This window comes from Impatiens glandulifera, chromosome 2 (genome assembly GCF_907164915.1).
Source record: "Impatiens glandulifera chromosome 2, dImpGla2.1, whole genome shotgun sequence".
Classification (NCBI taxonomy): Eukaryota; Viridiplantae; Streptophyta; class Magnoliopsida; order Ericales; family Balsaminaceae; genus Impatiens; species Impatiens glandulifera.
The window spans coordinates 5,401,232-5,428,782 of record NC_061863.1 but is presented as its reverse complement, the minus strand read 5'-3'; the positions used below and the strand labels follow the sequence as shown (position 1 = coordinate 5,428,782).

The 27,551-nt window shown below is 28.5% G+C and overlaps 3 protein-coding genes across 3 annotated transcripts; 2 read left to right on the top strand and 1 right to left on the bottom strand.

Moving 5' to 3' along the window:
* Positions 1–463: 463 nt before the first annotated feature.
* On the bottom strand, positions 464–1,039 carry LOC124926996 (multifunctional methyltransferase subunit TRM112 homolog A-like). The gene has a single exon (XM_047467331.1). The coding sequence runs from the start codon at positions 979–981 to the stop codon at positions 613–615; it is 369 nt and encodes a 122-aa protein (XP_047323287.1). The 5' UTR covers positions 982–1,039; the 3' UTR covers positions 464–612.
* Positions 1,040–7,918: 6,879 nt separating this feature from the next.
* On the top strand, positions 7,919–10,430 carry LOC124925316 (cryptochrome-1-like). The gene is made up of 3 exons (XM_047465285.1): positions 7,919–8,404; positions 8,494–8,712; positions 8,854–10,430. Exons 1-3 carry the CDS (start codon positions 8,089–8,091, stop codon positions 10,263–10,265), a joined length of 1,947 nt encoding a protein of 648 aa, XP_047321241.1. The 5' UTR covers positions 7,919–8,088; the 3' UTR covers positions 10,266–10,430.
* Positions 10,431–21,537: 11,107 nt separating this feature from the next.
* Positions 21,538–24,136, top strand: LOC124924216 (probable RNA-binding protein ARP1). Its single transcript, XM_047464282.1, has 6 exons — positions 21,538–21,746; positions 21,823–21,934; positions 22,026–22,131; positions 22,595–22,634; positions 22,727–23,018; positions 24,069–24,136. The coding sequence occupies exons 1-6, from the start codon at positions 21,564–21,566 to the stop codon at positions 24,134–24,136; spliced, it is 801 nt and encodes a 266-aa protein (XP_047320238.1). The 5' UTR covers positions 21,538–21,563.
* Positions 24,137–27,551: the final 3,415 nt, after the last annotated feature.

Here is a 27,551-nt window from a genome sequence, read left to right as displayed (position 1 = left end):
TACATAATATGAACCCAACGAAAAATGTGGCCCGCCTCTCGCTCCAAACGGCTCCTGTCGCTCCCTCGGGGGACATGTGTTCCTGCTTCGCAATTACGCTCAAGTCTCAACCAAATCGGAGCCCTATAACGGATAGAATTACGATTACGACTAAACGAGTTATGGTCTTCCACTAGTAAACTCCGAACCTCAGAAGCCCAGTTACCAATCATATTTTTCAAAGTTCGAATTCAGTTTATTTGCACCCTTAAATTTATCCTAAATCTAGTATATCCTGTCATATTTCAAACACTAAAATAGTTTTCCTCTATATTAATAATTTTTAAATACAAAATAAACATTATCATAATTCATCCTATTACCAAAAATCATAGTGTTTTCTCTTGCAACAATACTATGGAAGTGAGATTGATACATGTAACCAAATTGGAATGCTAATATAATTAATTATACCACAAACAAATTGAGATTCAAAAGTTGCAGTTTTTATATAAAATTATACAAACAATCCAAAAGTTGCACAATTATCACCATAAACCCTAAAAAACCTTCATTACATAATAATAATAATATAAATAACCTGAATTCATCAACATAAAATCGATAATAAAATCAAACCTCATCTTCATTAAGAAGCATATTTGGAATTCCTTTAATAACTGGGAACCGTCTACCTGTTTCAGGACAAATTAGGGCACCTTCTTCAAGATGAAGTTCGAGAAGAGCGCGATGAAGGCGACGAAGGAAGTCATCGGATTCAAGCATCGAAGATTCAACTTCTTCAGGTAACTCGGCGTATCCCATCGTTCGAGCGGCATCGACGAGTGGCTTCCATTCGAGCTTTGAAAACATGTTACGAAGGAAATCGGGATTGAAGTCTACCTCCTTTTCGATTACTTTCACCGCTTCGATCTTGAGAGGAAATCCGTTTGTTACTCCTTTTATGTTTGATGATAGCATGTTATGCGTCAGTAGCCTCATCTTTCTCTCTTTCTCTCTCTAGCGATGAATCTCTGCAATTCGATTCAGTTGAGAAGAAGAGGGATTTGTGAAGAAGAAAGGGCATCACTATCAATATGAGTCTAGAGGGCCCAATTGGCCCATATTGTGTAATATTTATTGGGCTGGTTTGTAAGTGAATATTGGTTATATCCTATTGGATTTCCCAAAGCCTAATATATTTATTTATTTTCTAGTGGCTTTATTTATTATGTAGTATAAATAATCTAATATATTAAAATTATAAATTATTATAAAAAATTATAAGATAAAGACTTTCTTTTAGAAAATAAGCTTTTTACCCGTGTTTAAAAAATACTTTAAAAAAAACATGGACCAAATTCCGTGACAAACGCTTAGGTAGGGGTGTAAATGAGACGAGCCCCTCGTGAGCCGCTCGGTCAAAGTTCGATTCGAGTTTGATTAAATTTGAATTTGAGCCGAGTTTGAGCCAGCTTGTTTAAGATTCGAGTCGAATTCGAGCTTAAGTAAAGACTCGATTGATGGCTCGTCGAGTTTTTCGAGCCTAATTATATAATTTTTTATTTATTATATTTTATTTTTTAATTAAAATTTGAAACATAACCATAAGACTATTTATAGGTTTATTGCTTAAGGGCTTTCCAAAATCTAATTATCCAAATAACCATATTTTCTATCTTGTTTTCCAAATTTCAAATTATCCTATGACTCGTTGAATGGTTTAATTATCTCTAGTCATCTCCTGTTCATATCTGTTTATAATAAATCGAAGATTGGTTCTTTGTAGAATTTGATAGATTGAACTAGTTAAGGAAAAAATATACTATTAAATTTTAAATTTTGAAATAGACTTTATATTAATAAAATATCTAACCCTACCGACAATATTAATTTTGTTAATCATTATACAAAAATATTATATTTATTTAATATAACATAAAATATACATAGGGGTGATAAATATTATCGATATTATAGGTATATCAAAAATATTGTACCGCAATATATCGAGAATATCGATTTTCGGTATACCAAAAAAGAAGGTATGATACTTATATCAAATTTATTGGTACGGAAAATGTATGAGATTTTCAATATTTTGGAATATTAAAGATATACCAAAATAATATTTATAAATTAAAAAATATATATTATATAATACTTAAAGAAATAAATAAATTTAATATTAATTTAATTATAGAAACATAATTTTTAAAAATTAAATTTAAATATAAATATGCTATAATATTGTTTAATATATGTTATTATATTTTATGAGATATAAAACAAATTATATTTCACTGTAAAGTGTTTTATTTTGTAAAATAAATAAATAGAGTCTAGTGTGCTTTCAAGTTAATCTTAAATACAATACACGACTTGAAAGTATTTTTTTAAAAGACTCTCGACTTCTATTTGCATTTCACAATAATCTTTATTTTGATGAACTCTGTTCTTTATTAATATGTAACTAAGAATTTGAAATATTTGTGTGGTGAACTGGTGATCGTTGAATGGTGATTTATGTTTTTATTGATATAAGAAATTAATATGTAAATATATTTAAATTCGAGTCATTCGAGCCTTTCAAGCCGAACTCGAACCTATGGTTATATGATCGAGCCGAGTTCGAGCTTAATATTGAAAGCTCGATTGAGCTCGAACTTGAGCCGAGCCAATAAAAAACGAATCGAGCTAAACTCGAGCTAATCCAACTCGACTCGTTTATGCCCCTAAATTGAGGTGACAACTTTAAGAAAACAATGATTAAAAAAATTGTTTCTAAAACATTGACATTTTTTCCTATTATTTTATTATATTTTATTTTCTCAGTTTTTTATATTTTCCAGGAATCTTTTCCAACTCAATTTCATATTTCATTACAAAACCAAGTTAGGTACCGGAAATTTGATCGGACATATGCATATCACACATGTACTTTTGTTTGGTATATTTTAAACACAAGGTAAATATATTATTTATGTTAATATATTTATTCGTTTTTATTAGTGTTCGGATGGAGTTGAGGATATACACAAACACATTATCTTATCCTAATCAATTACTAGTAAATCGATTAAAAAATATATCAACTAGATAATTTAAATCGAAAATCGTGAAACAAATTATGATTGTTATCTTTAAATGAATGTTTTGAGTTATTTAATTATATATTTTAATTTTATTTCATTGTATTCTATTATAAGGCTTCTTTTTTATGTAAGTTTTTTTATGACATAATTTAAGTTTTGAGAGAAAATATTTTTTTAATGAAATAATTGATAGATTATTTGTTTTGTATTTAATATTTAAACTTATATAAAAAAGTTTATGTGTAATTTATATTTTTACCATGATTTAAATGATTAAGTGCTATGATGAAAAGGTAATATTATTGGGTTTATATCCAAATAACTTAGAATCAAACCAGGCCTAAATACTTCTCAATGCTATTTTTTATTATTATTTCAACAAAATTTTCTTATAATTCAATTTACATTTTAAAATTTTTATAACACTAAGGTAGATTAAATGAAAATAGTGATTTCTAGCCTAATAATTTATTTAGAGCTAAATTCAATTTTGAGTTTAAAATTAGAAGAAAAAATTCCATTAAGTTAAGTTTTTATTCATTTATTAAATATGTTAATAAAAATTTGATTTAGACGATGTAATATTTTGTAGCATAATTTAATTAGGCTTATACTTATAACTTTGGTTATATTTTCTTGTTCTAACAGAAAATTGAATCTAACTCCATTTTTTTTTCATATATATATATATATATATATATATATATATTTTAAAATAGATTCAATATTTTTTTTGGGTGGGTTTGATCATATTACATCATACAAAAATATATAACTTCCAAAATATTATCATCCGCAAGACAAACCGGGCTAACGTGGGATTGTTTAACTAAATATGGACGTGGTGTCTTATCAATCCTCTTTGTGTTTTTGCCTTATTTGTTGTCTTGGTATAAGTAATGATTTTTTTTTAGGAAAAAATGTGTATATGTAATGATTCTTTTGTGAAAAATTAGATCCACAATTTTTTATAAATTAATTCTCTATTTTGCTATATATTATCTACAAAATTTATACTTTTTATTAATTTTTTATTTATATTATATATATATATATATATATTGAATTATTAATTTATATAATATAATAAATATTCACTCCATGCTTCTCATAAATAATTATTAGTAAATACTAATCAATTTAAAATATTTTCACTATAAGAATATAATAACTTAATAATTAATAAAAATATTTTTAATATGATGGAAATTTTCAATAATTTAAAAGAGATTATTGTATTTTTTTTAATGTATTATTATGTTATTGTAATTTAAAAATATTTTTATTAGTTATTTTTATTCTATTATTATGGTTAGGATGTTTTAAATTTATTAAAGATTATTAATTATTTTTTAGAATGATGAAATACTATTTCTTATATTATATAAAATAATAATTTAAATATATATATATATATATATATATATATATATATATATATATATATTTATTAAAATATGGTCATGGTTACACATTATTTGTAGAAATGATTCTAAATTTCTTTTAAAAAACCTCATTTTTGGATTGACTGTATTGCATATATGGACGATAGATGAATGAAAAATAGTGTATTATGGTTAATTGTTCCGAAATGTGTGATGAAATGTAGACACCACCACACTTATTTTTTTCTCAGTTTGAGAAATGATGCATACAGCTCTTAAACAACTCATCTATGTTGGGCGTCTAATTTGGCAGCTTTGCTGACAAAATTTAATGAATTTGTTTATATATATATATATATATTTTTTTTTTCCTTTTCCCCTTTCCCCTTCATCCTTATCCTAAACTGCAAAGTACAATCTTTCCCTACCCTTTTCCGGTTGGCCCTAAATGACCATAGAAGGTTAATGGCTACTCGATTCTATGAGTGTAGTCTCTCTTTTGTGAGTTTTCCATCGGATGACTAATTCAAATTCCCCATGTCCAATTGAATGATTTCTCTTTTGTTTCTATATAAAAAAGTTGTAAAAAAACCTGCGTATCTTTAGTATTATCCTCTTGCTTTATAGTTGAACTCGGACTAAAAAAAGTAAAGCTTGGTATCGATGGAATTGGCGGTGAAAACACCGACATATCATATTAAGAACAACTGCTTAAAGAAAATGGTACATCTACATGACATGACAAGAAGGATTCTCATTCTCAACTAGAAAAGACGAAAATGAGGACTAACATTTAAATACCGGTGGCGAATCGTTCCTCCTTTCAATATACATTTCTAATTCAAACTAGATGAACAACGAGAGACGTTGCTCATCTTCACAAAACCTCACTTGTGTGTAGAATCTGCTGCTCATCTTCACCGATATGTTTTCGTGTTGGACTTCAAGATCGAATTCTTTCATGGTAGACGTACACTAGTTTTGCCCTTGGATGGTTCTTCCTTCCGCTCTACAGTCAGATCACTGCGATCCTATCCAATTATCTTCATGTAGATCTCTAAATTCGTCAGTTCCGGTTCTCATTATCTTCAAAAACAAATCCGATTAACTATTGGAGGAGGCAAAGGGGCAGTCCAATATGGACAAACTAACGGTTGTGAAGTAATATCTAAAGTAGGAGGAGATGAAAAATTAATTAAGAGACTTTTTTTTTTTTTTTTTAATTTGTTTTTAAGTGGTGAAATAATATGAGAAGGTGATAAATTAATGTAGAGAGAGAGGCTCTATGAATATTTTGATATTATTTTTTTTTGACTTGGATAACCAAGTAAGCTTCTACCTCAGGGCTCGGCTAGGTATTAAGTCTGAACGGTAGAAAGAAGTTTTTTTTTTTTTTTATTTTTTTTTATAAGAGTGTTGTATCTTTTTATAATTTTAAGTTACTTTGAAATATTATTGACATTGAGTGAGTGATGTCTGAATCAATCGTCGATTATTGTGATGTTTAAATAGAAATTACGAGTACAGTTGAATTGAGTCGATGTGTCAATATCCTGATTATTTTCTAGTGAATAGTTTGGTTCGAAAGGAACCGTATTACATCCAATGATCGTGATCGACCAATGCAATACTTTACAACGCTATTATTATGACGACAATGTGATCTTTTTAAAAATCAATGAAGGTGGTCGGTGAACTCATTAATCTTTTTTAGGATCTCTGAACTCGTTAATGTTAGATTTTTTGGTATATTTGTTCGTTGGTGAGATAATATTTTTATTGCTACTCTCGAATAGTTAATCTTACTGTTTTTCGAATGTGTTTCGTGATAATGTGAATACTTGTGTTTTTGTATTGGTTTTTTTAACGAATATCGTTTATATAATATTGTATTGACCTTTTATATATATATATATATATATATTAAAATATAAATATAAATAATTAAATTTATAAAAATATAATAAATTAAATATATATATTAAAATATAAATAATCAAATATATATATATATATAAATAAAATATAAATAATTAAATTTAGAATGTATTTAATAATAAGTTATAAGATTTAAATATAAAAGAAATTAAAAAATTGAGTTTAAATAATAAACTATATTAGTTTGAGAAGTTGAATTCTAAACAAGATTATATTAGAAAATAAGTATAGGAGATGCACTATTTCTTCTTTGTTGAATCTTTGCCGAAAATTCTTCACGACATAAGAGAAACCTATTGGAAAAGAAGTTGTATGTAAAATCGAGAAATAATCGGTGAGTTTAGCTGAATACCTATCAAACGAATATAATGCATGTAATGTAATAAGATTGTCATATAAATATTATGGCAAAAATTGAACTTAGTGATAACAAAATCACAATATCTAAAAATTGTTGCCACAATTTTTACTAAATAAAGACAACTTGATTGAAGAATAAAAGTCCAAATCCAAATAAGTAAAAAGAACATAAAATAATTGGCTAGAAGCCTAGAACAAAAGAAAGTACAATTATACAATGTAGAACACCAAAACTCAATGAAATCCAAGTCCTCCAAGGATGTCATATCATTGTATGATGTGCAATAGACAATCTACATATCATACAAATTAAGAACCAAATTGTATTTATTCTGATTTTTATAGCATTTTAAAATATTAAAGAATAAAAATATTTTGATTATCATTTTTTTAAAAGTAAGGAATCCTTTCATCCTTTGTTTTAATTTTTTTTTTTAAAGAGGTAAGCTATTTTATTAATTCATATTTGTGTGAATATCCCAAAATAAGATGAAAACTAAAAGATAATTAAATAAAACCTACAATCTATATAGTCACAAGTTATAAATTCAAAAAACAAACATTACAAAAATTGTGTATAGAGTGAACATCCACGTCGATGAATCTTACCCCTCTTCTCCTATCACATTTTACTCGGAATTTATAGGCTTTTCATTTTCCGTTCTCAATTTTTTTGCCAGTTCGAATCTCTTGACAGATTATCCCTATGACCTCTCATAGAGAGGGGGGATAAATGCATTTTTTTTAAAATAATTACACCCCTCATCGTGAGGGGGCAATCCGTCACGGGAGATCCCAACTGGTTTCTACTTTGGTAAACAAACAAAAATTCTAAAAACCGAAATATGAGTCGAGATAAACATTGACGTCACACCTGTCCGCCCTCGATTTTCACCGCCAATCCCACAATCTTGTCAAACATGTTGTCACAAGTTTTCTTTTGATTTTTTTTTTATTTAACTAAGAGCACTAAATGCATGAATCAAAATTTGGTATTGTACAAAAACATGGGTTTGGCCCTTGTGACATCTCATATATTGTACAACCTGTCGAATTCTGAATAGAAAAAGAGACATTTGTTTTCTTACTTAGGATAAGAAGAGAAGATAAAAAGAATAAAAATCAAAACTTGTGGCTACAATTTGTTTGTCAATGCACTCTATTCCCCACTCTCTCTCTTTCTCAATGGTTCTTTCTTCTTTTCCTCCAAAATCAAAGCAAAACAAGAATCAACAATTACCCAACAAACTAGGAAAGTTTCAATTTTTTTCACAATCCAATCTTCCCCCATGACTTAAATTCCCTCTTTTAATCAAATCCCAATTGAAAAAATGTCAAGCGGATGTAGCACTAGCGTAGTCTGGTTCAGACGCGATCTTAGGGTAGAAGATAATCCAGCATTAGCTGCCGGCGTTAGAGCAGGATCTGTAATTGCAGTTTTCATTTGGGCACCTGAAGAAGAAGGTCCTTATAATCCTGGAAGAGTTTCAAGATGGTGGCTAAAACACAGTTTATCTCTTCTTGATTCATCTTTAAGAAATCTCGGCACTTCTCTCATTACCAAAAGATCTACCGACTCTCTTTCGTCTCTAATCGATATCATCAAATCCACCGGCGCTACTCAGCTACTCTTTAATCACTTATACGGTTTGAAATCAATCCTCAATTCTTGTTTTTTTTGCACACCAACTGTTTGATACTATGTCACACTGAGTTTTTTTATTATGTTTTTTTAGATCCTTTATCGCTTGTTAAGGATCATAGAGTTAAAGAAGTATTAACTGGTCAAGGGATTGTTGTTCGATCTTACAACGCGGATTTATTGTATGAACCATGGGAAGTTAATGATAAAGATGGTTGTTCTTTCAATACTTTCTCTGCTTTTTGGGAAAGATGTCTTACTATGCCTTTTGATCCTGAGGCTCCACTCCTCCCACCTAAGAGGATCATCTCAGGTTTTGATGCAGTTTTCATGTTTTTTATAGATTCGATTCTCACTTAGAATGTCTTTTGTTTGAAAACAATTACAAACATATGTATTGCGGTTTGGTTTGGTTTGGTTTGGTTTGGTTTGGTTTGATTTGTTTTTGTTTCAGGTGATAGCTCAAGGTGTTTATCAGATACTCTAGCTTTTGAGGATGAACTAGAAAAGGGTAGTAATGCTCTTCTAGCTCGGGCATGGTCACCCGGTTGGAGCAATGCCGATAAAGCTTTAACCACGTTCATCAATGGGAGATTAATAGATTACTCTGTAAACAGAAGGAAAGCTGATAGTGCAACCACTTCTTTCCTTTCGCCTCATTTGCATTTCGGCGAAGTTAGTGTTCGTAAACTCTTCCACCTCGTCCGAATGAAGCAAGCCTTATGGGCAAACGAAGGAAACAAAGCCGGGGAAGAAAGTGTTAATCTTTTTCTCAAATCTATTGGTTTAAGAGAGTATTCGAGATATATGAGTTTTAACCATCCTTATAGCCATGAAAGACCTCTTCTTGGCCACCTTAAGTATTTTCCATGGATTGTAGATGAAGGCTACTTTAAGGCGTGGAGACAAGGTAGAACAGGGTATCCTTTAGTCGATGCGGGAATGCGAGAATTGTGGGCAACCGGATGGCTTCACGATCGGATTCGGGTCGTGGTCTCGAGTTTCTTTGTGAAAGTTCTTCAACTCCCTTGGAGATGGGGAATGAAGTATTTTTGGGATACTTTATTGGATGCGGACCTCGAGAGTGATGCTCTTGGTTGGCAATATATATCCGGTTCACTTCCCGATGCTCGAGAATTGGACCGGATAGATAATCCTCAGTTTGAGGGTTACGAGTTCGATCCGAACGGTGAATACGTTCGGCGATGGCTTCCCGAACTTGCGAGATTGCCTACGGAGTGGATACACCATCCTTGGAATGCCCCGGGATCGGTGCTTCAAGCCGGGGGTATCGAGCTTGGTTCGAATTACCCGCTCCCTATTGTCTGGATCGACGACGCGAAAGCCAGGCTTCGGGAGGCGGTTTCGGAAATGTGGCGGTTGGAAGCATCGTCTAGAGATGGGGCTGAGAACGGGGCGGAAGAAGGGATCGGAGATTCGGAGTTGACACCGATTATCGCGTTTCCATCTCAAGAAACACTAATGGATACGGATCTTCAACCCGCCCCCGCCCGGAACAACATCAACAACACCAACAACCCGACTACTTTGAGACGTTATGAAGACCAAATGGTTCCGAGCATGACTTCTTCATTTATAAGGGTCGTCGAAGAGGAGGAAACGTCGATGGACGTGCGCGACATAGTGGAGAGAAGGGCGGAAGTGCCGACGAACATGAACATGGTTCGAGAACATAGAACAACGGAAATGCGGTTCAACTTTGGTAGAGGTTTGCAATACCCGGAAGATTCGGCTGTGGAATCTTCGAGTAGTGTCGGGCGTCGAGAGAGGGACGGAGGTGTAGTTCCCATTTGGTCCCCGGGAACTCCAAGTTACTCGGACCAATTTGTCGGACCCATCAATTGATGTGCTTCTCAACCAATGTAAGCTCGTTTAATTTTTTCGAGCATGTTGTATTATTCTTTATATGTTGAGCACTAGGATTTGAATACTCTTAAGTGACTTTATTTTTTTAAAAAGATATATTATATTTTAGCCTTGAAAATGAATAAAAATAAAATTCGGATAGCCAGAACTCATAGGTTTAATCGGGGTCCTCTTTTTGAATGTACCATATTTTGCATATTTGGTTCTTATGTATAATTTTGTACTAAAAGGAGAGAAATGGGTCGGGTGGATGGGTGGGTGGGTGGGTCATAGTGAAGAGGGAGGAATGTGTAAATCCATCCTCTAGTCATAGTAATAAAATAAATCAAGGTTTGTGGTTTCCGGATTATGAAAGAAAAAGGCAAAAGTAGAATTGATTCTTAAGATTTGGGAAATTTTGAAACAAATGTAATTGTTGAAGACTCTTTTGTATATTCATTGCTTCAAAATTTGTGGTAAATTAAAAATGTACAAATTTCATCATGGAATTAAGATATTAATTTGAAGAATTTGTATATTCATCATTTTTTTTTTCATTTGTCATGTAGAGCTTGTTTGATATTTTGGTTTTATGGTTTATTTGGTTTTATTAAAATTTTTTTTTTTTTTTGATTACAAACAAGTTATTATTTTTTCTCATTTAAAAAACTAACTGACATGGATGGAAATATTCATCTCCAAACTTGATTTTCATTTACTATTTCGACCATGACATGTATCTCTATTTAATCGGAGTAGTACCATTCATTCAACTCATATTATTTTACATATAAAATATGATAGTTATAAAATAAATGATTTAATAGTTAAAATTAGTATAATGATATAAAGAATATTTATAAAAAAATTATAAAAAATTAAATAAATAAATCAAAGAAGTTTATATATAAATTCCTTCTCTTTTGTTTCTGACTAGCCTAACACAAGTCTTTATTTTTTATTTCATTAATTTTGGGCGTTGTGATTAATTATAGTAATCATTTTAAAAATACTATTTTTCTACGTACTGTTTTTATTTATTTTTTCAATATTTATAATGTATAAAATAATTTGCCTACATAAACCACATCTTATTAGTAAATTATTAAACAAACAACCCTTCACGTCTCTTAACTGCAAACAACGACTTAGCATCCAATGCTTACACTGGACTAAATATTATTATTATTATTATTATCCATAGTTCTATACATTTGAAATAAATTGATTTAAAAAAAATATTATTAATTAAAAATTAGATAAAAGCAGATATTGAACTTATTTGAAACTAGGGTAATTTTTTTCTAATTTTTTTTTTTTATGTTTAGTTGTTTTCACATTAATCGTGATAATTCATATAAAGTTATTATGTTTCTAAAAATTAAATTAAAAAACAGGTTGAATGTAAAGATTTATAGCCTTAATTAAATTAATGAAAAGTTATATAGAGTGAGTGCATCTTAAAATAATAATAATAATAATAATTAAAGTAGAACCATCCCAACCACAAAAATGTGCTTTACCAAAAAGAAGTCACATGCACCTTATAATATGTAAATCTATTTAATTTTAAAAAATAATTAAAGTTTTGTTTAATTTTTTTAATAAGCAATTATTTCTCATCTAAAATTGAAATAAGAAATTATATATAAGAGATTATAATTTGTAAATAATATTTATAAATTAAAAAAAGAATTTAGATTGTCAAATTGTATGATAAGTATAAAAAAAATTCAACGTTTAATGACTGTAACTTTAAAATAACTTATTTTAGTTTTATAAAAATGACCAATGAAAGTAAAACAAACCTTACGATTCAATCAAAACTTTGTTGCTTATGTTACTTTCAAGGTTATTCGCCACCTCTAGTTAGATCTTTAAGACTCAAAGTAGTTGAATTTTTCGAGTTTTTTTTGGTTGAGATTATCAAATATTTTACTAGAGTGGGTAACACTCCTTTATTTATTTAGTCAATATTTTTCATTCATTTTTAATAATATACAATTATTTTCTGATGGTGTTGCTCATTCGGTTTCTTTATCTGTCAATAATTTTGTGGAAATTAGAAACAAAAATAATAATAATTGAAAATGCATGAGCTGGCTTTGGTAGGTATATTGTTGATGAAATGAAAGAGTGGAATAATAATAATATAGAAATGATTAAAAATTGGAATAAATTCGAATTCTTGATTCTAGCGGCTAACTGTAACCGATTATGATGATGCTCATCTATTGAGGGTCCACATTTTTTTTTGTGATTGTGTTGAGTAGACCCTCCACACTTTATATGAATCTCATCATAATTTCTTTAATTTCTTCAAAGTACATAAATAAATTAAATTAAGACAGTTATAAAGTGGATATCATGCGTAAGATCTACCTAGAGATCATCTGCCCATCATTAGTTTGATAGAATCGATCATAATAATGTATAATCCATCATTGAATAAGGAAAAATTAAATGTTAAATTAAAATTCGATAAAGAAAACTAATATTAATTAGGGATGTTAATTGCTATGTTCCGAGAAACAGGTTAAAGGGTTAAGGTCGATTATGTTCGTGATACTAAGATTTGAGATATTTGAGAACCTTGATTTGGCAATTTAATTTTTTTTTTGACTTTTTTATTTGGATTTTTTTTTTTTACTTTTTGGCACAATTAAAATGTGAATGATGATTGAGTTTGAGAAGGTTCTTAGTATATAAAAACAACTCTCTTTCTTTTGATTCGAAACACCCAATATTTGTATATCTTTTTCTTATTAATTGATAGCCTTAGTGCTCGACGTAGACAACATTTAACCGAACTCCGTTATCAAATTCTTTAGTGTGTTCTTTTTTCTGTTTATATTTTTATTTGTCCGTTTTCCACAACAATTAGTATTAAAATCGAAGGTTCATCCTTGTCATGATGGCTGAGTCTTCAAAAGGACACCAACTCTTCGTCATCCTCAAAGAGGATCCTAATGTCAAATTTGAAATTTGCGGTAGAAATATTTGATGGTATTGGGCATTTCGGCATGTGGCAATGTGAAGTTCTAGATTTCATTTCCAACATGGTATATATTTTTTTCTATTGAGGTCAAAATGTCAGATGATATAGAAGAAAAGGAATGGAGTATTGTAAATCGACTAACGTGCAGAATAATTCGACCGTATCTATTTAGAGAGCAGAAGTATGCCGCCAAAATCGAAACTTCTGCACATAAATTATGGCAAGAATTGAATGACAAATTTATGAAAAAGAGTGATCAAAATAAGCTCTTTAAGAAAAAACGTTTGTTCTAGATTGATTAACAATCAGGCAGTGCCGGACCTGAGATTTCGAGGCCTGAGGCGAGCACAAAACTTGGTGCCCTCAAAGCTTAATATTCATACATATATTTTTTTTATCGATTTAAATATAATAGTATTTGTAACATTAATTCTAGAAATAAAATATCATCAAAATAATATGTCATAAGTAAATACTAAAAACACAAAGAAGATCCAAACAAAATATAAAATTAATGTTCCGAACTAGTACATAGTCACTTGAATATTACTCGTCTCGCATTTTTTGAAGCGGAAGTATTGATCAAGTTTGCATAATCAACTTTCTCAATAATTTTTTTCTCGATAGATAACATAGCTAACCCATTTAGTCTTTCTTGCGACATAGTTGATCGAAGATAAGTTTTAATCAACTTCAATTTGGAAAAACTCCTTTCCACAGATGCAACAGTAACTGATATAGTCAGCAAAACTCGATATGCGATATAGGAATTTGGATAACAACCATCCATTGTTTTCAAATAATTCAGCACATCAATCGCTCTTTTTGCTTCTCCGGGTAATGAATGTCTTAACAACTTTAGTTCTAGAAATAAATATGATCCATCAACATCGGAGTGCCCATCACGTGTTAAAGAATTTTGAAGATTGACACATGAGCTCAAGTGACCATCATCATCAATAGACTTCAACTTCTCCAAACTAAATAAAAACCCAAAAGTTTCTTTGTACTTTTGAAATTGCTCAAACCGAGTTTGAAGTGAAGAAAGAGCTTGATCAATTATAAATAAGAAGTAATTAACTCGAAAAGATTTTTTAGGAGATTGAGTTACCTCTTCACTGTTGATATCATCAAATTGTCTCTTTCTCCTAATGATGCGTTTTTCTCGTAAAATAGGTTCAATTCCCATTTCACTTGCAATATGTTCGGCTTCAACCAAGGCTTGATCAAATCTAGATTCTCTAAACTCTTGGAGAAAAGAAATAAGCCCCTTTTACTGTCCAATAGTAACATCAATATCCATTTTTTCTGATTGGAGAAACTTGCTAACAATGTTAATCTCATATAATAACATGTACCAAATTACCATTTCACCAAACAAGTCCTTAACAATCAAAAATAATCAAGTAAATCGAACCAAAATCTCACCGAAATCGGAGGAAGAACTCTAGTGGGTAGTGGCACAGTGCCGAGAAACAAGGCTGGAACGAGCGAAAAAGGCCCAAGAGCTCGGGGAAGGAGACGACCGAGTTTTCTACTCCGATTCCGGCAAGCTGGAGGATCGATGACGGACTTGGGGTTTGGGGGAAGTGTTTCCTTTTCTTTTTCCAGAATGCTTGTTCTTATTTTTTTTCCTTGATTTTGTTGATAAATGAGAATCGTGTGATTCTTTTCTCCAAGTAAGATAGTGTTTTTTATTTTTATTTTTTTGGATATAAATTAAGTTAGGGCTTATCATTGATAGGTTATCAATTATTATTTATGAGTTTTTTAAAAATAAGCCCATGAACATATCATTATAATTTTTTTTTGAAGATTTTGGTGCCCCAAAAATATTTGGGCCTGAGGCAATTGCCTCACTTATTACACACCAGGTCCGGGCCTACAATCAAGTACCACCATTAATAAACACATCACTAAGTTTAATCAATTAGTACCGGATCTTTTAAATTTTGATGTAAAATTTGAGGATGAAAATTTGACTTTGATGTTATTATCTTCTCTTTCTGATGAATTTGAACATTTAAAAACAACGTTACTTCATGGAAAGAGAAATTTATCTTTTGATGTTATAATTTCTGCTTTATATACTTTTATTGATGAATTTTTTAAATGAGTATGAGTGTTTATTATGAAGAACAAAGATGAAGTTTTTAAGATTTTTCTTAAATAGAAAAATTAAGCTGAAACTAGATAAGAAAATAATCAAAATTTCCTAAACTAATAACGATGGTGAATACAAAACAATCTATTCAAAGGTTATGCCAAGAGTGTGCCATAGTTTGACACAGTTATAAAAGATAAGTAAGCAAGAATTTTCTGTAGATTAAGAATATATTTCAATGTGTTATTACAATTACAAGAGTATGAATTTATACAAAAATAAGGAAAACAAAAATGTTATAATATGTAAAGATTTTAAATACACTTAATAGATGGAATATGAAAACCAAGAGACTCAAGTGTGTTTCTCTTTAATTGTAGAGTCTTTAATATCTTCCATCAAACGAAACAGGGAGGTACACACCGTGAGTTTGTTACGTAATAAATCAAATCGATTTGACGCAAGTCCTTTGGTGAGGATGTCAACAATTTGATCATTAGTAGGTATGTATCGGATGAAAAGAGATTTATGAGCAACACGTTCGCGAACGAAGTGAAAATCAATTTCTTTATGTTTCGCTGGTGCTGGGAAAAACACATCTCAACAAGATTTTATCATTTATGCTTTGGGAGGACTCGATCCTAAATACGAATCTCTCATTATATCGGTAAGCACTCGCACCGACCCCATCGCCATCAAAGACCTCCAAGGAATGCTTCTTACACATGAGATTCACCTTGAATCACTCCACTCTAACTCTCCAACCGCTAATCTTGCTTTTGGATCGAGAGGGATTTCGAAACCATCCCACTTCCAACGATCGCGACGTTCGGTCTCCTCTCCGAGTGATTATAGTGTAGAAAATGAAACTGTCAATAGATTGAGTTCCCATAATTCTAATGGATATCAAATAAATGAGCCTTCAAGTTCATCTAAAATTTCACACTCCGACCAGGCTTCTACTATCGGGTTAGGGTGTCCTTCTACTAATGGGCTTTATATTTTAGGTTGTGGGCCTCGTGGGGCCAATAGAAATAAAAATACAATGTCAATTGTGTGATCGATTTAGTCATGCGGCTAATGTTTGTCGATCGGGTCTGTTTTGTAAGATTTGCAACTTTACAGGTCATTCGATTGAAACTTGCCGACGTCATCAGAATCAAAATTCAACGACACACTCTACTATGATGGCTACACCTTCTTCTGTTTATAACTCGTCCTGGTATCCCGACTCTGGTGCTACTGACCATCTCACGATGAATCTTGACAATCTTAGCATCTCAACTCCATATAATGGTACAAAAACTACTAAAATGGGAGACAATAACCCTCTTCCTACTTCTAATATTGGGCAATCATTCATTCCATGTTCCAATAAGACCTTTATCTACATAATATATTACATGTCCCATTAATAACCAAGAGATTCAAGTGTGTTTTTCTTTAATTGAAGATGAAGAAGAGGCCATGGATACAGGGGTTTGTTAAAATCGAATAATGGTTCTGATACCAAGTTATAGAGGATAAGTAAGCAAGAACTTGCTATAGATTAATAATATATTTCAATGTGTTATTACAATTACAAGAGTATAAATTTATACAAAAATAAGGGAAACTAAAATGTTAAAATATGTAAAGATTTTAAATACACTTAATAGATGGAATATGAAAACCAAGAGACTCAAGTGTGTTGCTATTTAATTGTAGAGTCTTTAATAGACACTTCACAGTAAAAAAAATACCATAGCGGAATGGGGTATCAGACTGTATGAACATGACATTTGTGGAGAAAGTTTATTGTATGTTGTCTAATGCTGGGTTAGACAATAAATTTTGGGTAGATGATGTGATATACATTCATCATTTGCTAAATCACCTACCATCATCTACACTTGTTGGCAAGGCTCCATTAGAGACATGGTTTGGAAAACCTGCAACTGATTATGATTTTTACATATTTTTGGTTCTACTACATATTATCATGTAGTTGAATCAAAGTTAGATCCACGAGTAATGAAGACTCTTCTTATGGGATTTAATATTAGAGTTAAAGGATATTGCCTCTAGTGTTTGGATGCAAAAGAAACTCATTATAAGTAGAGATGTTACTTTTGATGAATCTTCAATGTTGAATAAGGTAACACCATACAAGAATGGTTGTACTCCGCAATAGGTGGAGTTGAGTTGATAAAATAAGTCCAACTATAAGTGACTCTCCGACGACAGACGAAGAGTCAAACGAGGAAGATGTTCCAACCCAAGAACCTTTACATTAACGTGAATCAATTGATGTGAACATACCAAGACTAATTATTCAAAAACTAGCTCGATTTGTTGACATATGCACTTCTAGTCGTAGATAATATTCATCCACTTTTTCAGATGTTATTCGAAATACTGGATATGGAAAATGGAAACGTGCTATGGAAGATGATATGCAATATATTCAGAAGAATGAGACATGTAAGTTGTCGCATCTACCAAAATGGAATAAGGCTATTTACAATTAATAGATCTTTGCAAAGAAAGAAGGATTTCTTGAAAAAAATGATGTTCGCTACAAGCAAGATTGGTAGCTAAAGGCTACGCTCAAATGGAAGGAGTCGGTAATAATGAGATATTTTCTTCTGTTTTTAAATACTATTTCATTAGAATTTTGGTGGTTTTGGTAACATCAAAAAGCCAAGAAGAAAATGACAAATTAAAGTATAAAGTTCGAGATGAAAATTTTGGGAGAAGCAAAGAAAATTCTCGACATAAATAAGCATGGATAGAAAAAGAGGGAAGTTTTGTCCAACACAAAAAACACAAAAACAGTATTTTAAAAATGTACTACAAAAGTTTAACATTAATAAAGATGCAAAATCTGTAAATACTCCACTTCCTCCTCATTTGAAACTTAGCAGTCATTTATCTCTAGAGACAAATGTAAAACGAGAATACATGGCAAAAGTCCCATATACAAATATAGTTGAAAGCTTGATGTATGAAATGATATGTACGAGAGCTGATATTTTACAAATACTTGGGACTTATTTGATGAATGCGTTATTAGGATAAAACACAGTTTTTATCCCAAAACCCAACCATTACATCATTAATCTAATCAATCTATTTATCTCTTAAAATGCTAAAATTATCCCTTACATTTTTAAATATAAATTAATTATTAAATAAAAATCTAGAGAGATAAAGGGTAATTTGGTCAAAAATAAATAAAAACAAGTTTTTTCTACTTTTAATCAAACAAGGGTTTTTAAGAAAAAAATCTAAACGAAACCCAAAATACTACTTCCTCAACTAAGCTATTGGTGTTGTGAAACGATACATGCATGATCCAAGTAAGGATCACTAACCAGCGGTAAAATTTATTGTATAGTATAACCAAAATATTGTAGATATTGGTTTAATATATTTGAGTCGGATATATCATTTGATCAATTTGTAGTTGTATATTGTGATTCTGACTATGTAGGTGATTCAGATAAGCGACGATCAACAATTGATTATTTGTTCACGCTAGCCAAAGCGTTAGTTAGTTGGAAATCTACTTTACCATCAACAATTGCCTTATCTACAACAAAAACATAATATTTTGCAATTATTGAGGCCGTGAAGGAGATAATTTGACTTCAAAGATGTCTAAAAGATTTAAGCATTTGTCAAGAACATATGATGGTAAATTCTGAGGAACATATGGTGGTCTATGTTGCACGGATACTCCAAAAAAATGGATTATCGGATACGATACGGCAATACGCGTATCAGATACGGTAAAACGCATATCGTTGACTTTAAGTAGGGTTGACCAATTCGATACGGTTTGGATACGGCTCTGATACGTGTATTGGATACGTTTTGGGTAAAAGTTTAACAAAAAAAAAGTTGAAGTATGAAACTGAATAAAAAAAAATTGAAGGGTATCAATATTAATCTGTTTTACCTCCTCTCTTCTCAGACGCATCCGTAAAACCCTAAAGGATAATATTTTATTTTACCTCTCCATCTCCATTACTCTTCTGACTCCGTCAATCTATAACCACCGCCCGCCGTAGACGGGCGAGATCCGCCATCTTTGGTAAGGATCGAAGTCGTTTCCAATCGCCTAATCATCTTCTTCTCATCTGTAGACCATCTTTTCAATTTGTTGAGTAATTCCCTAATTCCTATCTCTCTCTTCATTTAATATATATATATATATATATATATATTATCAAATGTTGTAGATAGCTCTAATATATACATATAATATGAATATATAGCTATAAGCATGTAATATATATATATATATATATATATATAATATGAATGAGTTTCTCTTTTTTATTTATTTCAATATTAAATTTATATAAATATTATATATATAAATTTCCGTATCCTAAACGAATCGTATCTTATATTTTCAAAATTTTCCGTATCGTTGTATCCGTATTGTATCCGATACGATACCCGTACCCGTATCTGTGCAACTTAGATGTTGGTATATTCTGACAGTAAGAGTGCTATTCACTTATTAAGAAATCATATTTTTTTATTTAAGAACGAAGCATTTTGATGTTTGCTATCACTTTGTGCGAGAAATTCTTAAAGAAGAGGTAATACTTCGCCATAAAATTTGTGTTACGGAGAATCTTGCCAATATGATGACTAAGGTGGTGACAAAGTCAAATTTAAACATTTTTTAGATATGGTAAATATCATTTGTGTTTGAGTCGATGCTGAAAGAGAACCAAATTAGAATCAAAAACTATTTTTTAATGATAAAGATTTGTATTGAATATTGTTCAAGGTGGATATTTGTTGATTTTTTTGCACAACTAAAATTCCACATCGGATGATGGGTATCGGATGATGGGTGTGGAAAAAATTTCTTCGTCTATAAAAGAAACTCTTCTCATTTTAATTTGAAACACTCAATATTTGTATCTCATTCTTTATTAATTGATAATCTTAGTGCTTAGAGACGTAAACAACATTTGACCGAACTCAATTATGAAATTTTGTTAGTGTATTTTTTCTTTTATTTCTTCTTCTATTGGTCAGTTTTGAATGATAATCAATCAATATATTTTTACCAATCTTATTAATCTAGTATATTCACATGTTTCTAAACTAATTAGTTGATATATAGTAAATGAATTATATACAAATAAATCTTTTTGATGCATTTTATAACCTTTAAGTTTTTTTAGGATAAATGACAGTTTTTTAAACTTATCTTTAATACATATTTTTTTTATTATTTAAACTATCATAATTATTAAGTTTAATATTTTGATTTATTATTTATATAATATTATGAACAATGGTTAAAACATTTTACAATATTTCAAAATCAAATAAGTTTGAAAATAATTACCAAATAACAAGAGAACTCAAAATCAATCTTTTGTTTGGTAGTGGTTTATAAAAATAATTATTAATCATTTATAAAAATTGATTGGTGTTAATATTGAAAAAATAGTTTTTTTAATAAATAAATTTAAAGAGTATTAATATATAATGATACAATTATTTTTTAAATAAACCAATTTTTTCGTTAAATAATTCAATCAAAAAGATTTAAACTTATTGTATCTGTTTAGAATTATTTTAATAACCCAAATTCAAAAAACATACTTTCATTCTCGTGGTGTTTGTTCGTTCATTACATCACCTACATAATTAATTTATTAATCAAAATATTAAAATATTCTTTATTTTAAATTATTATTATTTTATCTTTATATATTAATACTATTTAAATCTTTTTATTAAAAACTTTTACATCCCAAAATCACCAATCATATAATCTAAACTTATTTAAAAAGAAAAAAAAAGCCTTTATAAAAAATTTACTTTGACAATTTAATAGGCATATATTGATTTATAAAATAGAAATTTGTGTATTTTTAAAAAAGGCCACAACTGCCAACATGAGTATGTTAATAGAATGGACAGAGAGGACCAACTCAAGTGCCCTTTAGTCATGCAGCTGTCAATTGATCATTCCATTCTACCAAAAAAAACACCATTTAATCTGTCTTTCGTCTCCTTTCTCTGTCGATCATATATTACAGCAAGCAAATTAGAGTCTATATCTGTCTGTCGGATCTCTCTATCTTTTCTTTCTTCAAAATACCCACCACCAATTTTCACTTCTTTTCAAAAGAGATTGATCGGAAACGCGGCCATCACAATTAACCGTTCATACATCATGGAATACCAGCAGTACCGGTCGCCGTTCGGAGATACAACGTTTACAAAAGTGTTCGTCGGAGGTCTTGCTTGGGAAACTCCGACGGATATAATGCGTCGCTATTTTGAACAGTTTGGAGAAATTCTAGAAGCTGTTATCATTAATGATAAATACACTGGCAATTCTAAAGGCTATGGATTTGTAAGTATCGCTAATAGCCTAATATTATATCATTCTTAACTTACCACAATAATCATTTATTTTCAACTGTTTTTAGGTAACATTTCGTGATCCAGAATCGGCTAAAAGGTCTTGTGTCGAAGCGAACCCCATCATTGACGGCAGAAGAGCAAATTGTAACATCGCTTCCTTGGGCCGTTCGCGACAAGGTCGGTTAACTAATTTATTCACAAAATAATTCTACAATAGAATTGTGACATTTAATACATCTCATATTTATTTTTTGTCGATTTATTTCAGGCAGAGATGTAGAGACGACACAACAAATGATCAATTCGTCGGTTTATGGGGGAGGAATAACGGCGGCAACAACTCCGGCACAACCAGTTTACTATCCATCTTATGGGTGAGTCGAGATAAATTAATTAACCTTTTTTTTTTAATTTTATATATTAATAATTTTAGTTTAGTTTATATCATAAGTTGTTATAATAGTAGTGGTACATGTTAACTTATAAGGAATGTAAAAATATAAATAATTTATCATATATATTACAATTTGCAAAATTAAATGTCATTATTCAATCTTATCATGCAACACACAACTAACTTTACAGCTAATCCTTGTTAATTACAAATATATATAATCATTTACAGCTATGCCTCTTTTATTATTTTCTTATTAATTGTTTTTATTTATAATATACTTGATTCTCACCAAAATAAACATTATATATTTATGCAAATCTCTTTTAACCAATCAAATATTTGGGTTTTAATTATAAAATGTTGATTTATACAGTTTACTTTGTTTTACACTTGTACTGTTTAATTAATTAATTAATTAATTTTATTGTTTTTTATTACAGCTATGCAGCTTACCCATCAGAATATGGCTATCAACACCAAGTAATTTATAACTATTTACAGCACATATATATAATAATTAGCAAATTGATTGGGTAAGTAACAAATTATAAATTACTATTTACTATTCACAGACTTTGTATAACACACAACAACAGTTCTACGGAACGACGTCGTCTTCAGGAATGGGCATGGAATTACCTACTTACTACTATGGGTACCCTTCCATGCAACAACACCAGGCGCAAAGTAACCCGACTCCCTCTTATCTATATTATCCTACTACGTATATAGAGTCCTTCCCCACCTATAATCATCTTCTTCCCCGGTCCTCTCCGTTCTCCGCCACCGCCGTCGCCGGAGGCACCGATCAACAAAGTTCTACACCAAAAATGACACTAAGGAACCAATTTGCATCTTCCACAGGTATCTTAATTCTCTTTTTCTTAATAAATCATTAAAAAAATGTGAATGAAAACAAATTATGGATAAAACAAGTACACAATATTGAGCGTGATACAATATTATTGGATGAAAAAATTGCAAAAATTTTCTTTGAGTTTGTTTGTAAACTTAAAATAATGAAAGAAGAAATTATGAATAAAAAAGTATATAAAATTTATTTTTTTTAGAATTAAATAAATAAATATTAAATTTAATTTAAGAATAATTTCATATTTTTACATTAATATATATATATATATATATATATTATTTTTTTGAAAATTTTATTTGATGAAAAATATATTATTTTGATTAAATTATTTTATTTTATATTTAGTTTCAAATTTAAAATTAATAAAATAAAAGTTATTTAACATTTTAAATTATTAATTAAATTATTTAATAAATAAACAATATTTTTTTATAAAAACCATATTTTTTAGGTACATATGAATTTTCCTTGTTGGCAACACATTCTTAAAGAAAATATAATTATTAGTATTATTATAGAGTTTGTTTGATTATAATATTTTTGGCTTTTTGAATTTTGTTAAAAATACATTGTTTAATAAAAAAAGGTTATTTGGGGTTCTAATTGTTTTAATTAGTAAACTATTATTTTATATTTAAAATTAAATTAAAATAAAGTAGAGATAGTTTAATATTTAATTGATAAAATAATTTATTTAATGATTAAAATGATAATAATATAATATAGATAATTTTTAAAAAAAACTAAAAAATAACGTTACAATCTTTTTTCAATCTAGCTTTAGATAAAAAAAAAAAAAAATCATATTTACAATAACAATCCAAACAACATATTAGGTTAGTATAGGAATGATACAATTTACTAAATATTATTACACAAATATTTCAAATAAAATATTTGATATAAAATCCTTTAAAGCAAATAAATAATTATTTTTAAATCACTCAATACTTAATTTTAATTTTTATTAATTAAATGTAATACTCATTTTTCAATAATACTATATTCTTGATTAAAAAATAAATTTTATTTTTTCTCAGATTTACAGTCAAAGTCTGCACAAACAAAAGGTGAGGATAATAGCATCACTCTAGAAAGTCCACAATGACATTTCTAAGCAACTTCAAGGGCCTAAATGCACATTCTTCAACAGTACAAGATGAAAAATAGGAAAAGGAGGAAAATGTATTTTTTTTTTTTTAAATGTACAATCTCTTATCAATTTTTAAAAATGTATTTTTTTTTTTGTCTTATTTACTTTCAATTTTGGTTCAAATCTATTACATTGAAATTGTTTGTTACTCTAAATAATAATAATAATAACAATAACATTTTTTTTTTAATTTATTTATGTCCAAATTCAATGCCATTAAATTTAAAATCATTTTATTCATAACAAAATGTCTATTGCAAAATACATTTATAAAGGTTAGTAACATCAATTTTTTTTAGGAGATAGTTATTAATTTAAGTAATTTTAAAATGGCGTAATGTAATTGTGGTTTGATTTTTGTATTCCGTCCTTCATTGTTGTCGTTTTTTAATTTTAAAATCAAATTTAGAGTTTTCTAGCTTGATTCAAATAACTCAAGTTAAAAATAAAAACACCAATTTTTTTTTTTTTTTAGCATTCCACACCTTTTTAAATCAGTAAAATAAGGTTTTATACTTTAAAATATAAAATTACAAAATCATAATAATTTTTGCAATTTGTACATAAGGCATAATATGAAAAATAATAAAGCATATAATGAAAAAAAGAAACCCCAAAACTTAACCAACAAACACATAGAATTATTTTAATGTTAAAAATTATATTTAAATATAAATAAATCATTTACAAAATAAATTTATATAATATTTTATTTAATTATATTAGTTAGAAGTTTTATTACAATAAATATATAAATTCAAAGATTGTTCATATATATGTATTAAATGGTTGATTAAAAATTTCTTAATATTTTAATTATATAATAATAGTGGTAGAGAAAAATAAATAAATCTTGTAAAGAATTTTAAAGAGTAGTTTCTATCCCATTTTCCCTCTAACACAAATCTTGTTATAGCTCTTTCTATAAAAATTGTTTTGAAAAATAACATATTTTTATTTCTTTTACAATTATTTGATAAACAAGGTTGTTATTTGTTCAACGAAACAAATGTTTTTGTGGAAAGCATTCAAAAGGGTGAATGAGTCACACTTTTATTTTTACATTGGGTCGCCCTCTAGACCGGTCTAACTTAAAGATAGACATAATTAGCTAGATATTGTCTTTTTAAGCCTAATTTGTCGCCACCTTTTTTGTATATCTAAAATCAAATTAATTATTGGGTATTTTGATCCACTTCTTTACACATTAATTTATTATTATTTAAAAAATTGCTTAAGGACAAGGAAAATATAATATTTGGACATTATTATTGAGAGTAATCAACACCGAATCAAAACAAATAAATTCATATAACTGTTTTTATGCATTTTATTTGACAAAGAAATAATCTAGTTACTCTCAACAAAAGTTTATATTTTTCAAAACTCCAATATATAAAAAAAAGAAAATGGATTTATTATTGTCTATTCATTTACAAGACAAAAGATGAGGAGGCTCTTTGCACATTTTAAACAATTTTGAAGTTATTTATGCTTAGAGGTCTCAAATTTTTTAAAAGTGACAAAAGAGTTTATTTTATAAGTCTTAAATTATATTTAATAATGATTATTTAGAATTAAGTGTGTTATGTCTAATTTATAGACATATTAAACTGATAAGAAAGTAATATAATATAATAATATATTATTATTATTATTATAATTTATGATATTGTAATATTGTAATATTAAAGATATATTATCTTTATATTATAACATTCCTAATAAACTCAAGTTGAAAATGACTTAAACAATTTGAGGTTGAAGACGATAGGTTAAAATGTTGATGATGTATTTTTAAGTTTCAATACTCGTGACATCCATCCAAATATAGGATGAAAGTGTGGAAAAGGTAAAATCCCACGAGAATTGAATGTTGAGGTGAAATAACAACCTAATGAACTCTAAAATTACTCGTGAGTTTCGAGATCCATCAAACGACGGGATGACAACATAAAAGAAAACCGGTACAGAATGTAGAATTCCATAGGCATAAAATGGTAAGGTGAAACAACACCGGAAAAGAAACTTATCCTAACGAAAGGATATTAGTGTGTTGACTAAATAACAAGTACAAAAACATATATGATTGGATTAAGAACAATAAAAATATGGGCATTGACTACTGGCATAAAACAATAACTAAAAACAAAACTCAAAGAATATAATTGTCAAAAAAAATATATAAGAATACCAACAGAATTATTTGAAAGAAAAAAATATTATTAAAAAATATAATAATAATTAATAGAGCTTTATTAAAACTTGATTTTGTAACTCAGGAACAAAAATTGGACTCTCATACTATGTTAGAATAGAGAAAGAGAATAATATTGCATTGAATGATTATTTCGAGTTACATATGTTATGTCTAATATATAGATGTTAGATTATACTTATAAGGAATTAATCTAAAATTATAATATAATATAATATTATCACAATTTATCATATTACATATATATTATCTTTATAATAAAAATCTATAAAATTCATGCCAATTAATGAGTATATATACAATTACCTTTTATTTTTATTATTATTATATATATTTCAAATAAATTTCATTTAATTTAGATTGTATTAATTCTATTAGTAGATTATTTAAATATATGAAAATTTATAAAATCTCATTTAGATTTAGATTTAGATTGTATTAATTCTTATTTAAATGTATGAAAACTTATTATAGATTTATGTAATATATAAAATTAGTCCATTTACTTTCTCAAATAATTTATATATTATTTTTTTAATATAAATAATATTTAATTTTTAATTAAAAATATTTAATTATATATTTATAAATAATTTAAATTTAAATATCATTTAATATTATAAGATATTTTAATAAATTATTAACAACTTATTCAAATAACAACCCATCACTTTAAATAAAATCAATAAAATATATTAAATTGATATATTAATTATTAAATTTATTTTATATTCCCTTAGTTAATTTTTTAACTACTTTTTTATTTTTTATTAATGAACTTTTTACTTATTTTTTATTATTCTATTTTTCAATTTTATAAATAATTTAAAATAGACTAAAAAGTGGCATTTTCGTCAGAAAATTAGCTAGTGCTATAGAAGCTTGGCCAAAATCAAGCAACACTAGGGCGCTCTGTTTCTTCGACAAGGCAATTGATCGTTCCGTTCTTGAGTTACGATCTCGTGTAGTACTCGCCTCTCGGGAATTATATATATATATATATAATTTTAAAAAATATTTATTAATTTATAATTAAAAAAAATTAATAAATAGTATAAATTAATTATATTAAAATATGTGATTATATAATTTTAAAACAAAGTTTATCTTTATATAACTGTTTAAATTTTTTAGTTTGATTGTCAACTAATT

Excerpts from the sequence above, each read along its gene's own strand:
- LOC124926996 (XM_047467331.1), bottom strand. The coding sequence starts at position 981 with ATGAGGCTACTGACGCATAACATGCTATCATCAAACATAAAAGGAGTA.
- LOC124925316 (XM_047465285.1), top strand. The coding sequence starts at position 8,089 with ATGTCAAGCGGATGTAGCACTAGCGTAGTCTGGTTCAGACGCGATCTT. Across the intron at positions 8,405-8,493 it reads ACTCTTTAATCACTTATACG|ATCCTTTATCGCTTGTTAAG; the intron begins GTTTGAAATCAA and ends ATGTTTTTTTAG. Across the intron at positions 8,713-8,853 it reads ACCTAAGAGGATCATCTCAG|GTGATAGCTCAAGGTGTTTA; the intron begins GTTTTGATGCAG and ends TTTTTGTTTCAG.
- LOC124924216 (XM_047464282.1), top strand. The coding sequence starts at position 21,564 with ATGGAATACCAGCAGTACCGGTCGCCGTTCGGAGATACAACGTTTACA. Across the intron at positions 21,935-22,025 it reads CTTGGGCCGTTCGCGACAAG|GCAGAGATGTAGAGACGACA; the intron begins GTCGGTTAACTA and ends GATTTATTTCAG. Across the intron at positions 23,019-24,068 it reads CCAATTTGCATCTTCCACAG|ATTTACAGTCAAAGTCTGCA; the intron begins GTATCTTAATTC and ends ATTTTTTCTCAG.